This window comes from Chinchilla lanigera, unplaced genomic scaffold, assembly GCF_000276665.1.
Source record: "Chinchilla lanigera isolate Chin_1 unplaced genomic scaffold, ChiLan1.0 scaffold00092, whole genome shotgun sequence".
NCBI classification, from domain to species: Eukaryota; Metazoa; Chordata; class Mammalia; order Rodentia; family Chinchillidae; genus Chinchilla; species Chinchilla lanigera.
The window spans coordinates 5,651,841-5,664,998 of record NW_004955493.1 but is presented as its reverse complement, the minus strand read 5'-3'; the positions used below and the strand labels follow the sequence as shown (position 1 = coordinate 5,664,998).

At 61.7% G+C, this 13,158-nt stretch overlaps 1 protein-coding gene across 1 annotated transcript in view; it reads left to right on the top strand.

Moving 5' to 3' along the window:
• Nucleotides 1-13,158, top strand: part of Gtf3c1 (general transcription factor IIIC, polypeptide 1, alpha 220kDa) — a gene marked incomplete at its 3' end in the record, with an annotated part of 72,586 nt that extends 59,428 nt beyond the window's left edge. The window contains 10 exon segments of the mRNA XM_005405141.2: nucleotides 1,382-1,444; nucleotides 2,052-2,145; nucleotides 4,637-4,809; nucleotides 5,926-6,213; nucleotides 6,706-6,962; nucleotides 8,441-8,715; nucleotides 10,018-10,525; nucleotides 11,047-11,098; nucleotides 12,086-12,278; nucleotides 12,872-13,158. Of these exon segments, the coding sequence (XP_005405198.1) occupies nucleotides 1,382-1,444; nucleotides 2,052-2,145; nucleotides 4,637-4,809; nucleotides 5,926-6,213; nucleotides 6,706-6,962; nucleotides 8,441-8,715; nucleotides 10,018-10,525; nucleotides 11,047-11,098; nucleotides 12,086-12,278; nucleotides 12,872-13,090 (2,122 nt within the window).

The window sequence follows — 13,158 nt, the reverse complement described above, 5'->3', positions numbered from 1 at the left end:
ATAGAGGGAGCACAGCCCCTTGTGGCACACTCACTTGGTACATGCGGACATTGCAGGGCGTAAATAGAGGGAGCACAGCCCCTTGTGGCACACTCGAGGCCGCAGCTAGCTGCTGTGGCGGCCCTGGCCTGTGCGGCCCCAGTGCCCGACGAGGAGCGTGTCATGTCTCCCTCAAGCCCAGGCTTGGGGTGCTTGGAACAACAGTGCCTGGCTGTAGAACCCCGCTCCTAGCTCAGCCTCTCCAGTTCTGGAAGAACGTATTGGTGTCTCAGCACAGCCCTGTGGGATTTTACAATCTGAAGCTCTCAGCCACATCCAGGCGTGAGTCCCGTGTCCCCGCCACCCTGACGGAAGAGGCCCCTGCCCCGCGCTGCTGAGTTTCTTCCTGTGCAGCAGTGAGGGGGGTGGGGTCGGTCGCTCGGCTCCTCTGTGAGCTGCACAGTGCCTCTGCTCCCTGCGTTCCCACTGGAGGGCGCTTTCCTTCACCCATTCAGCAAGCTGTGTAAGTGGTGTCCGCGGTAGGTCAAGCCTCGTGAGTGGTTTACAGTCGTTTTGCAGTTGACCCCCTTCAGCCAGTCTCCAGGTAAACCGCTGTCCAGAATTCCCCAGCAGTGTGATTGGTGTCTGCCCGAGAGGTGGTCCGGTGGCTCGCTCACCTGTTTGTCATTTACGTCCCCACATGTTTTTAGTAAAGTTACAGGGCAACTTTTAGGTTTCAAAGACGTTTTAAAAAGGTTTTCAAAGGAGAGTTCGCAAACCATTTAGGGAAAAACAAGTAGCAGGTGTAACGATTTAACACTAATTTTGATCCTGACTGTCCTGGTTACTTTTCTCTCATTGCTGACACAAAATACCCAACATCCAAAGTTAAAGAAGGAAGCTGGGCATGGAGGCGCATGCTTGTAATCCTAGCACTGGGGAGGCTGAGGCAGGATTACTGTGAGTTCAAGGCCAGCATGGACTACAAAGTGAGTTCAATGCTAGCCTGACCTGCGTAGTGAAACCCTGTCTCAAAAAAGACAAAAACAAAGTTAAGGAAGGAAAGGTTTATTTAGCTCACAGGGGCTGGGGATATAGCTCAGTGGCGCAGCACTTGCCTTGCAAGCATGAGGTCATGAGTTCGATTCCCAGTACCACCTCCGCAAAAAAAAAAACTAGTTAACCCTATTTAGCTCACAGTTTGTAGTGGTTATGATCCTCCTCCCAGCCCCCATTCTAGCACCAGGCCACTGTTCTCATTTACATTTACATGTATTCAGCATCGGGTGAGTCTGACCTTTTCCCCAGCCTGTCCGCCAGTAACTGGAGCAAGCATCAGTCAGCTCAGGGAATGAAGGAAGAGCTCTGTCCCCGGCATGCTTTCCTTCTGTGTCTCACCCAGGTACCGAGTTCTGGCAATTGGCGATGAAAAATACCGGGTGAGGAAAGAGGATGAACTTAACAGGTAAGTGTTGACATCAGAGGTGACCTGGGGCCCATCCAGCCGGGCCCTTGTTGCTGTAAATATCGTCCTGTGAGAACCTACGAGTCCATGAAACCCCCCAAGACAAAGTATTCGGTGTCTGACCCTTTCTAACAGCTGGCCGGTCTCTAGCCTCAAGTACCACTGGCCAGGCCTTCAGGCGCTGCAGGGAAAAGGTTTTGACCCTCAGGCCGCAAGCTTTGCAAGCAGAGCTCCCACACAGCTCAGGTTTTTTTCAATCCCATCTTGAACAATCGATACTCGGTTTGATTCAGTAAGATACTGTTCTCTTGGAGAAAACCTCACTTAGAATTGAGGAAAAATACATGCACTCCCTGCCTTGCTTAGCTGTCCTGCAAACGGTTCCAGGTTACATCACCCCTTACCCACTGGGAGAAAACTTTTTCCTACCAAACTTGACCAGCCGCTTAAGGCATAAAAAACCGCTTGGCACACGTGTGGGGAGGGCTGGAACGGTTTTGGCGTAGTCACCTTTGTGAGGTCGGGAACTCGTTTTAACCGAGAACCCTGTCCCCTGAAGTGAGCAGTGCCTGTGCTAGCAGCTTCACACTGCCCTGTCCTCTTGCAGCGTGGAGGACATCCACTTCCTGGTGCTGCAGAACCTGATCCAGAGCACGCTGTCCCTCTCCAACAGCCAGGTGAAGTCCTGCCAGTCCTTCCAGGTGGGTCCCGGCTTCCACGGGCTCAGGTGGGGCCAGCCCCGGGGGTGCTTGTTCCTGCCTGTCAGCTGTGGGCTCCAGGGACCCGAGGTCCAGCCCGTCGCCCCACTAACCTTGGGCCTCCAGCCCTTGCTTCTTGGATCCGTACTTGTTGGGGTTCTGTTCAGTTTTATTTTCATTTATTTTTATGTTACACGTTCAAAGCCGATGGTCTGATGTGTTGTGAAGTGATTGCCACAGAAACCTGGTGAACACACCTGCCGTCACAGAGCTAGCTCTTTTAAAGGCGAGAACACTTCGGATCTACCCCGGCACGTTCCAAACGCGGCACCAGGTTGTGACCTGCCGTCACGTGCCGTACGCTGATTAGCTCTCCAGAGCTGATTCATCTTGCGTGACTGGAAGCTGGCGCTCCCCTTGACCAGTATTATCCCCTCTTTGTGTCGTCCTTAAGGTGGGGACGGGATTCAGTGGCCTCCAGAGCTCCTCCCAGAGCTGAGAGTGTAGGTATCAGGGTTAAGACGGAAAACTAAGCAGATGAGGAAATGAGGCACGGCCTGGGAGCCGGAAGTCGCCGCGCTGCACAGCGTCCCTTCTCAAATCGCCCTCTGTAAACGTGGTTGGTGGTCCTGGGATGGGAGGCCGCCTTCCGACAGGCAGTGCCGCGTACTGAGGACTTGGGGCCGGGCCGCCGCTTGCTCGTGGCTAGAAAGGAGGAAGGCCAGCCCGTCCAGCCCACCCAGAGCCTGGGAGCTTGGTGCGTGCCCTGTGCGGAATCTGCAGACCTCACAGTCTGCTCTCTGGCTCAGGTCAGCCCGTTAGCCAAGGTTGGAATGGAGGAGGACAGTGAAGCCAGCCAAAGGGTGGGATTTCCCGATTCCACTGAGCTTGGATGGGCAGGGCCCAAGTGTTGGGGTTCCTCAGAGTCTACTGGGAGCGGGCAGGCATTGCAGTCGGGAATCGAGGGTGGGGCCCTAACAGCTGTCTCCCATTCAGTCCCCAGATCCTGCATAGGGACCAGGGACCACCCTGAGGAAGGGCTCGCAGTCCCAGTGCTGTGCACACCTCCCAGGCCTGCGCTTGGTGCCTTGCTCCAGGGCCCCACCCTGGGCCTAGTCTCTCAATGGGGTGGCCAGGCTTCTCCCCTGCTGGTGTGTGCCAGGTGCCCTTTCCAGAAACGTGGGGCAGCGGGGACCTTGCTGTCCTGCAGTCCTGTGAGCAGCTCTTTCCTGTGGAGCCCAAGGCCATAGACTCAGCTGCCTGTGCCGCATCACAGTGACGTGGTCAGCAGAGGAGCCTCTGTAGCACGAGGAGGCACCACTTCTGCAGAGGAGTGGGACAGGCATTGAGGGGGCGTGTGTGAGCTGAGCCCTAAGGAGTCAGCCACATGTAGGTCTGGGGCAGCACCGGGTGCAGGGTCCCCAAGGCAGGAAGGCTTGGCTTTTTCTGGAAAAGTCAGCAGGCCCGTGGAGCTAGAGGTAGTGAGCCAGGGTGTAACTGCAGGAGGTCAGGGCAGAGCAGCATACGGTCCTGCTCAGAGTCCCTGGGGCTCTCAAAGGATTGGCTGATTGCGAGCGCAGAGGGAAGCCATAAGAGCAGGTGTTCTGATTTAGACATCAAAGGTTACTTTGGCTGCTGTGGGGAATGGTCCGGAGCTGGCAGGGAGGACACCTGCAGGAGAGGCAGGGGTGCCAGGTAGCTGGAGGCTATGGTGAGAGAATGGTAGCATGGACCAGATGGTGACAGGGTAGATGCATTGGTGTCTTAGTTACTTTTTAGTTCCTGGAACAGAGTACCTGACACCCACAAGTTAAAGGAGGAAAAGTACTTTTAGCTCAGTTTGCAGAGTTCAGTCCATAGTCAGCTGGCTCCAAGGCAGGGCAGCGTGGCACAGGGGCCTGGCAGAGGAGAAACAGTCCATGGCAGGGCAGGCAGGAGGCAGCAGACTTCCTTCGTCTTTCTCTTTTTTATTCAGTGCAGGCTACAAGCCTCTTGGTTACTGCCACCCACACCCAGGGTAAATCCATCATAGCATGTGCAGGTACAGCACGTGTGCTAAACCAAGCAGTGGACTAATCCAGAATCTCTCTTTCTCTCACACACATACGCACACGATCCAGTCGCTCACAAAAAGCCCACCTATGAGTGCACGAGGCTTTGGAAGGACACCTGTATATAAGCCATAACTGTAACAACTGGGAACACATTTTGAAGCTCAGGCCCACCAGACCTAGCAATGGTTGGCTTGAGAGGCCCAGGGACAGAGTGACGTCTGGGGGAATCCTCTGTCGATTCTCAGTGTCTCTGCATCCAGACCGGTTTGGGTGAATGGCTTCCTTTCTCTCCAGCTGTCTGTGTGACGTGACAGTCCGAGAGTTGGGGTGGCCGGCTTCCCCCAGGGTCCCTCCGGCCACACGCGTGCACACGCACCGTCCCTCCCGGGCCCTCAGCCCTGAGACTCCATGCACCCACACTCCCCCAACACTGTCCGCAGATGTTCCGCCTCTTCCGCGAGTACAAGGAGCAAGTGCTGGTGCGGGCCTTCATGGAGTGTCAGAAGCGGAGCCTGGTGAACCGGCGCCGGGTCAACCACACCCTGGGCCCCAAGAAGAACCGGGCCCTGCCCTTCGTGCCCATGTCCTACCAGCTGTCCCAGTCCTACTACAGGTGGGTCCAGGGCTGTCTAGCTTTCTCGTGTGCGAGATGCAGGCCTGGGAGCGCTTCACTAGTCATACTGGCCTGCTTGTGTGAGCCAAGGGCAGCGTCGTGGCCTTTTGAGGCGGGCTGCACCTGTGCACCGGGTGTTGCATCTCCCGCTCCCTGCCAGATGGGGAAAAGTGAGTGTCATATTCAGCAGCGGGGTCAGTTAGAAGTCTTCCTTTGCCCTGTGTGATGTCAGTCCTTCGTCTCTGCGGCTCAGAGATCCCTGAAGCCTCCCGCTGCCCCTTGGCCCGTCTGCAGGGCTGGGGTGGGGGTCCTGCTCAGAGCAGCGTCCTGCCGGAGCCCTCAGCCAAAGGGGCTCCCTCGCAGCACGGCTCACGCTGTAGCTGGCTCTGCTGGCCGTGCCTGTGTGTTTGGTGTTTTGTGCCACCAACCTGGTCTCATGCCGAGAAGTCCTGTAAGACCCGCCAGGCAGTGTCTGTCGCCTCGCTAGCCTGCCGTGTCCCGCCCTGGGCATGAGGCCGTCTGCAGATGCAGGGAGACCGCGTCAGGAGTCTTGGTTCCTTTGCTCCATCCTTTGCCTCAGGCTCCAAGCACTACTTCTTCCTAAATGTTCACGCTAGTGACCCCCGGGCTCCTTTACCTTGGGGGCGGGGGAGGGAGCAGCAGACACACCCCAGTCCAGCCACATTTCCCATCTGCACCCTTCCCGCTGGCTAGTTACAGCGTGTGGAGAGGGCTGCTCCCATCGAGCCAGGGACTCGCAGCCCTGGGCTGGCCTCCAGAGGCAGTGAGGTGGGCCCCAGGCCCCCTGCCTACAGGAGATGGGCTGGCTTTGGGCTTTGGGTACGGGTTACTGTCCCTGAGGGGCTCTCACCCCCCAGCTCCGCAGCTGTTGCAGTAGGAGCCTCCAGGGTGAGGTATGGGGCTCTGGGTCAGGGTGAGAGAGCAGGACCCACCCGAGACAGGCAGCCGAGTGGGGAAGAGGAGGACAGGCCCCGCTGGGCACAGACACCGCTCCTCCATGCAGGATGGCGCAGGGAGCCCGGGTGGCGGGTGCGTGCTGTTCGGACTGTGACGGGTCTCTGGCCGCCGGGCCCTTCCTTTCTCTTGCCCATGCAGGCTTTTCACCTGGCGATTTCCCAGCACCATCTGCCTGGAGTCATACCAGTTCTTTGACAGACTCCGGGCTGCGGGCAAGTCGGACCAGTCTGATCCTTTTTCCTTCAAAGACCAGGATAGTGGTGACGCCCCAGCCGACATGGTGGCATTTTCCCTGGACGGCCCTGGAGGACACTGTGCAACCGCCCTGACCCTTTGGTCTCTGGGCCTCCTCTCCGTGGACGTCAGGATCCCAGAGCAGATCCTGGTGGTGGACAGCTCCATGGTGGAGAACGAGGTCATGAAGAGGTGAGCGCCGGCTCAGCGGCCGAGGTAGCCGGGACGCCCCGTGCACAGCTCTGGCCGGCGAGGCGTGCCTGGCGTCTCCCTTCGCTCTTGTGCCTGCGGTTGTGTTCGCTCTGTTGTCGGTCTTTTTCCGCTCCATAAATGTCTAAATTTTGCTGCATGGTGTCTGGCACTGCGCTAGGCGTTTGTGAAGCAAAGCCAGGTGGGCCTCACGGTGGGAGTGATGGTGCCCAGGTCCACGGCTAGGAATGGCAGTTCTGAGGGGCCGGAACTGATCTGGAACCTCTGGGAAGTTCCGAGACGGGGGAAGATTTCCCAGGCAGAGGAGCAGGCTCTGCAGGGACACGGGTGTGCGGACAGGCCGGCGTGGGTGAGGGAGGCCAGGAGGTGGGGCAGGAGCGGCGTCCCGCAAGCCGTCGGGGCAGGGGGGTGGACAGAGCAGGGGCGGGCCGGGCTGTCCGCAGCCCCTGAGCGGGCCTTGTTCTCCCCTCCCAGCCTGGGCAAGGAGGGGCTGGACGACGACGAGGACGACGAGGAAGACTTGGACGAGGGCTCGGGGGTCAAGCGTGCGGGGGTGGAGGTGAAGGCGCATCAGGCCTCCCACACCAAGTACCTGCTGATGAGGGGCTGCTGTGTGCCTGGCATCGTGAGCACACGCAACCTCAACCCCAACGACAGCGTCGTGGTCAACTCCTGCCAAGTGAAGTTCCGGCTCCGCTGCACCCCATTGCCCACGCAGCTCAGGCCTGCCGGTGAGTGTCCCCGGGGCCCGGCCCCGCCCCAGCCAGGTGCCGGCCCCTCCAGGCCCAGAGGCCAGGTGTGCAGCCGCAGCAGACAGAGAGAAATGCCCCACTTTCTGTACTTTTTTGGTACCAGAACTCAAACTCAGGGCCTTGCGCTTGCCAGTCGGGTGCTGTGTTGCCCGCTGAGCGTATCCCGGCCCCAACACCTCACTGAGCAGCGCCGTGGGGCACACGTCCTGAGACGCCATCATGGACAGCGCACATCAGCCTGCCGCGGTCCAGGGGCCCTGCCCGCACCTCCTGGGCACCCCCTTCCTGCCTGTTCTCACTTAGCCTTGGTAACTCTCCCGGGAACTGCGCAGTAGCAGGCTTTTTATTCGTTTGTTTGAGACAGAGTCTCACTATGTAGTTCATTCTGGCCTTAAACTCACTAGGTAGCCCTGGCTGGCCTCAAATTCAGCGATCCTCCTGCCTCAGCCTCCTGAGTGCTGAGATTATGCTTATTTCTTTAATTACTTTGCAGTACTGAGGTTTGAACTCAGGACCTTTACACTGAGCTACATCCTTTTATTTATTTTTTACACTAAGATAGCGTCTTGCTAAGTTGTCCAGGCTGGGCTCAAACTTTGGATCCTCCTCCCTCAGCCTCCTAGAGTGCTGGGATTATGGGTGGAGTTCCACCCTTAGGTGCAGTTATTACATATTGTCTTTAGTTCCTTTGACGTGAAAGGTGAGGGTCCAGCTCACACTCATGGCCGCCTCCCTCCTGTACTTCCAATGTGGCGTTCTTTAGTTTTTCTATTGATTACCTTTGAAACTAAGTGAGCTACTTAAACCTCCCTTCCCGTTCCCTCAGTTTGGGGCTCTCATGCTTCTGCCGCATTTTACAGCAGGAGGAGGGGTCTTCCTGCTCCGCACCTCCCACCTCCGCCTCCCCTTCCCTTCCTCTTCAGCCTGCTCTCCTTTCCGCACACGCTGGTGCCCGTGGTCCTCGCTGTCCGTTTCGCACCCCAGTTAGAGGTGGGTGCTTTGTCCGGAGCTTGGTCCGGGCAGCAGTGCAGTGATAACCTGTACGTGGAGGTGCTAGCAGAGAGACCTCCCACAGGTGGCAGGAGCACCCCCAGGCTGGAGGAAGGACAGGCAGGGATGTACTGGCGAGGCCTGGGGTTTCCCTGTGCTCCAGGGAGGGGCCGGCGCCCCTAGAGCGGGGCGGCCTCTGGCAGCCAGTCAGGGCCCCCTCCCCGGCGCAGGCGTCCACAGCTCACACACCCGCCCCGTCCTGTGCCGCGTGTCTCACGCAGGCCCCGGCAGGCCAGGCGTCCAGTCCAGGAGCTTTGGTCAGGAGCGCGGTGTCCCTTGAGGGTGGCCTTGTGACTGCAGGGAGCCGAGAGCTGGTGCTGGAGGGGGCCTGCCTCACGATGACGGAGGACTGAGTTTGGGGCCGGCTTCTTTTGACTTGATTCTGATCTTCCTCCTGGCCTTGGCAGACCCTTCTCTGCAAGAGCTCACGGCGGAAACCTCCTGCCTCCCCGACTCCTTCACCAGGCTGATAGCGCCCCCACGAAGTGTGCTGGGCTTGGAGGAACTTGCCCGCCAGGGGGCGCTCTCTGGGTATAGCCCGGAAGACGTGTCTGCTGCCCAGGCGATCTGGCAGGCGGTGGTCTCCGTGGGCAGCTTTGGGATTGACAAGGAGAAGCTGAGCAGACAGTTCTCAGCCTTGGAGAGGACAGCAGGCACCAGGACATTCCAAGACTACGTCCAGGTGAGCGGTGCCCCGGGGCAGCCTGGCTCATGCGTGCTGCAGGTGGCCTTGCTTTGGGGTTTATGGTACTGAGTTCTGTTAAAGAATGAATTAATATCAGCGTTTAAAGGTGAGGACATTTTACCTGAAATCCAGCCTTTCTTGGAGATTGAGTCGGAGGAGACTGGAGCAGCTGCTGTGCCCAGGGTAGGCTGAGCCCTCCTCGGCTCTCGCAGGCCTCTGCGAGGCCCCTGGACTTAGGTGTCACCTGCCTGGCCCCTCAGGCTCACTGGCCCTTGAACCTGTTGGGGCAGGCGCGCCCCTTGCGCTGAGCATGTCCTGCACGCTGTCAGCAGCTGAGCAGCGGGTCCGAGATAGCCCTGTGATAGGACGTCCACCTTGGGTCCGAGATAGCCCTGTGATAGGGACGTCCACCTTGGGTCCGAGATAGCCGTGTGATAGGACGTCCACCTTGGGTCCGAGATAGCCGTGTGATAGGACGTCCACCTTGGGTCCGAGATAGCCCTGTGATAGGGACTTCCACCTTGGGTCCGAGATAGCCCTGTGATAGGGACTTCCACCTTGGGTCCGAGATAGCCATGTGATAGGACGTCCACTTTGGGCCCCAGTTAGCCATGTGATAGGACGTCCACCTTCGGTCCGAGATAGCCGTGTGATAGGACGTCCACCTTGCAGTTTGCGTGCAAGGAGGCCCAGAGCACAGACGGGGCTGCTGAAGGAACCAGCTCGGTCTGCTCTCCAGAGATGAACGGAGGCAGCATTTGTGTTTATCTGACCAGCTCTCATGGCGGAGCAAACACCGCCACATTGCCCTGCGAGATAGCCAGAGCCCACAGCGGGCGAGGCCTTCCCCAAGGCCATGGTGGCGGAGCCCGGGGCCAGATCTCACTGACAGAAGGTGATGGGTCGGGCAGCTCCCACCGCCTCCTCGCGCCCCCGGCCACCTAGGCCTGCATGGGAATAGTGACCGTTCCCTGGAAGAACTTGGGTGTCAGCTCCTTGGGAGGGTGTGGCAGGCAGAGGAGACACGCAGGCTGCAGCTTCGGTGACCTGACTGTCCTTCCTGAAGCACACACGTCTGACTTGTTTCCTGAGTGGCCGCAGCACTCCCAGGCAGGGAAAGGGCCTGCCCTGGGGCCTCGCATCTGGGGCAGCCCCAGGGCCGGAAGTCAGGCCCTGTCCTGTGGAACTGGGCTCGCTGCCTGCTGAGGACCCTGACACATTGGCCAGGGGACACTCTGGGCATCACGTTGAGCAGTCTCCGTGACCCTGTTCCCAGACAGACCCTGCTGCTTTTCCTAGGACCTCTTGGCGTGGGGCCAGGTGCTGGAAGTCGGCGGCAGCACGGTCCGCCTGGTGGCCACGGCCCTCGCCCGGCCCTGGCTGCTGCACTCCGTGCGACCGAAAGACCCCGAGGAGGCGGCTGGTGCGCGGGAGGAGGACGTCCCCGAGGGAGCTGCCAGTGAGAGCGGTGCCCTCCACAGGCCGGTGCCACCTTCTCGCAGCCCTCAGGGCACCAAGAGACGGGCGCGCTGGGCCAGCCAGAGCAGCGACACCGACTCTGAGTGCACCCAGAAGCCCCCGGCAAAGCGGCCCGTGCTCCAGGACGTCCGCTTGGCCCCCAGCCCCAGGCTCCCGGCAGAAGAGGGCGTGGAAACCCAGGCTCTGGCCCCGCCCCCAGCTCCTAGAGACCCTGGTGCAGAGGGGCCCGGGCAGGAGGACCAAGAGGATGTCAGAGAACCCAGCTCCCCCGGGCCCGAGCAGCCGAGCAGTCAGGCCCAGCTCCCAGAGGGCTCAGAAGACCCCAGAGGTGCCGACGGGGAGCCCCGCCCCACCGCTTCTCTGGGCCCAGCTTGGCCCCGGGGCTGGGAACCACCACGCTCCCCTGGGCTTCGGCAGGTCCAGCTGGAGAGCAAAGTGCCGGCCTGTGGAGGGCAGAGGCCTGCCTTCGCATCCTCGGCGGTGGGCGGCACGGGCGGGTCTGGGGTTCTCCTGGGGCGGCGCCTGGTTTGTGGCCACGGCAGCCTCCGCTGGGCCCAGCGTGTCTCCGCTTCCCAGGCTGCTTTTGCCGAAGGGTTTCATGCACTTCGGCCTGTGGCCAGGACCTCTGGGTAGAGAATGAGGTGCTGCTGGCTGCCCCTGGCAAGAGGGCCCCTCGCCCACCCACACGCTGTGCGGGGCTCACAGCCCAGCCCCAGCCCCAGGCATGCGCATGCTGTGGGGTTCGGCCCGAGTCTTCCCGTTGCTTCTGTGTCCTGCTGGGTGCTGGGGTGAGGGGAGCGGGTGGCCGGCGGCCCCCCTGGATCTAAGCCCCTTCCTTCCTCCCCTCAGGGCTCATCGACACCCCTGGGGCCGGCGGAGTCTCCCCGGCAGCCCGGGAGAGGTGAGTGTGGATTCCGGGTCCTGCCTGGACGCTGGGGCGGAGCGCAGGGGCCTCGTCCTCGGTGTTCACGCAGGTGACCGGGTGTGAGCCATGGCAGGGGGCGGGCCCGGCTGCCCCGCACTGTGCTGCTCACCGGGGGCCCCGGGGGAGAAGTGAGCAAGCCCAGAAGGCCCTCCTGGCAGTGCCCAGGTGGCCATACCCACGAGCTTCCCTTCCACGTGCGCCACAGCTGTCCGTAGCTCGAGCCAGGCACCTTCACAGCCATGTCCCTGCACCTCCCCGGCCCGCAGTGGTCTCCCATTTCACAGATGAGGACAGGGCTGCCCTCGCCAGTCGTGCGGCCGGTGTGTGCCCAGGTAGACCGTGAGCGCGAGCCCTGTCTGGGGCAGCCCTCTCCGGGACGTGCACCGTCTCTGTACAGGCTGTGCCAGCAGGCTCAGCGCGGCCCTGGCGGAGCACCACGTCCGGAGGGCTGCAGCCTTCGGGCCTCCACGGCCACGTGCACTGCCTTCAGCTCAGCAGGGCCGTGTGCCCGGGGCCCAGCCCCGGCCCTCAGCTGTGTGCCGGCACGTGCAAAGCCTGTCCCGCGCGTGTGCAGCTGGTCAGCCCTGGTTCCACTTTGTCCCGAGGGCAGTGTGTGCGGCCCTTGCCCTCAGCCCCATGGCCAGGCCCTTGGGTGAGGCTACCAGGAGCTCGGCCAGAGGGGAGGCAGCCGCCGTCCAGCGTGGGGAAAGTTGGCTGACCCAGGAGTCCTGACTCGTCCTTCTCTTGCCCCTGGGGACTGACCTGGGGTCATCGGCTCCTCATGGCCTTGGTTACAGCTGTGTCTGAGCCGGTCCCCACATCGTGACCCAGCAAAACAATCAAATGATGGCCTCGGTTTTGACGGGGGAGGGGAAGGTCAGAGAGCAGAGGCACTGCCTAGCCCGGTGACCTCTGTGAGCCTCAGTGACCTGTCCACGACCGAGTTGACCTTGACCTCTGCAGGGACTGTGAGAACGTCTGCTTCATCGGCCGCCCGTGGCGCGGAGTGGACGGCCAGCTGAACATGCCGGTGTGCAAGGGCATGATGGAGGCCATGCTGTTCCACGTCATGAGCAAGCCGGGCGTCCCCGAGAGCAGCCTGCTGCAGCACTACCAGGGCGTCCTGCAGCCCGTCGCGGTGCTCGAGCTGCTCCAGGTGCGCGGGGTGGAAGGGGACATGGGCTCCCAGGGGTCGGCCCCGTGGCATCCTGCCTCAGCGCTCCGTCCAGCTGCCGGGCCTCTGCGGGGAGCCTGGCTGTCAGCCCTCTGCCCCGCCCCGCCCCGCCCCGCTCCCCGCCCTGTGCAGCGCAGCTCCAGCTGAAGCGGCCGATGCCCCGCGGCGTTCCTGCCACTTTCTCAGGGTCGCCCGCTCACAGCCCTCAGGAGCTCTGCGTGAGTGGCAAGTGGCGCGGCGCCCACGGCCGCGGGGAGAGCTGGGAGCCTGTACCCACCCCCCAGGGCGGCTGCACCCGTCCCGCTGGTGGCTGCCCGGTGCCCCACGGCCACCCATGCCCAGGGGCCCGGCTCCTTGACGGGTCGGGAAATGCCCCGAGCTGCTACGGAAGGCCCGGCACACGCCATTTGCCCGTGGAGAGCCTCTGCGGCAAGCACGGTGCGCTGGTGGCTCGGTCCGCCGCACTGTCGCCCGTCCTGCCCTGCTGTGCCCCAGGAGCGACCCACAGACGCTGCGAGGGCCCGTCCCCCTGCCCGGCGTGCCGCCCTGCAGCCGCGCCCCTGCTGTGTCCGCAGGGCCTGGAGTCCCTCGGCTGCGTCCGGAAGCGCGTGCTGCGGAAGCGCACGGCCGTGTCGCTGTTCTCCGAGCCGGAGGAGGCGCAGCCCGGCGCGGAGGTGCCCCTGGGCCCCGGGGACCGCGCCGCCGCCTTCTACGAGCCCACGCTGGACTGCGCCATCCGCCTGGGCTGCGTCTTCCCGCCCACGGTCAACTGGAACAAGTGGAGCCACTTGTAGCCGCGCCTGCACCGCCCTGCCGGCCCACCGCCACCGCCCTCCGGCTCCGCACGCGGCTGCGCGGCCAG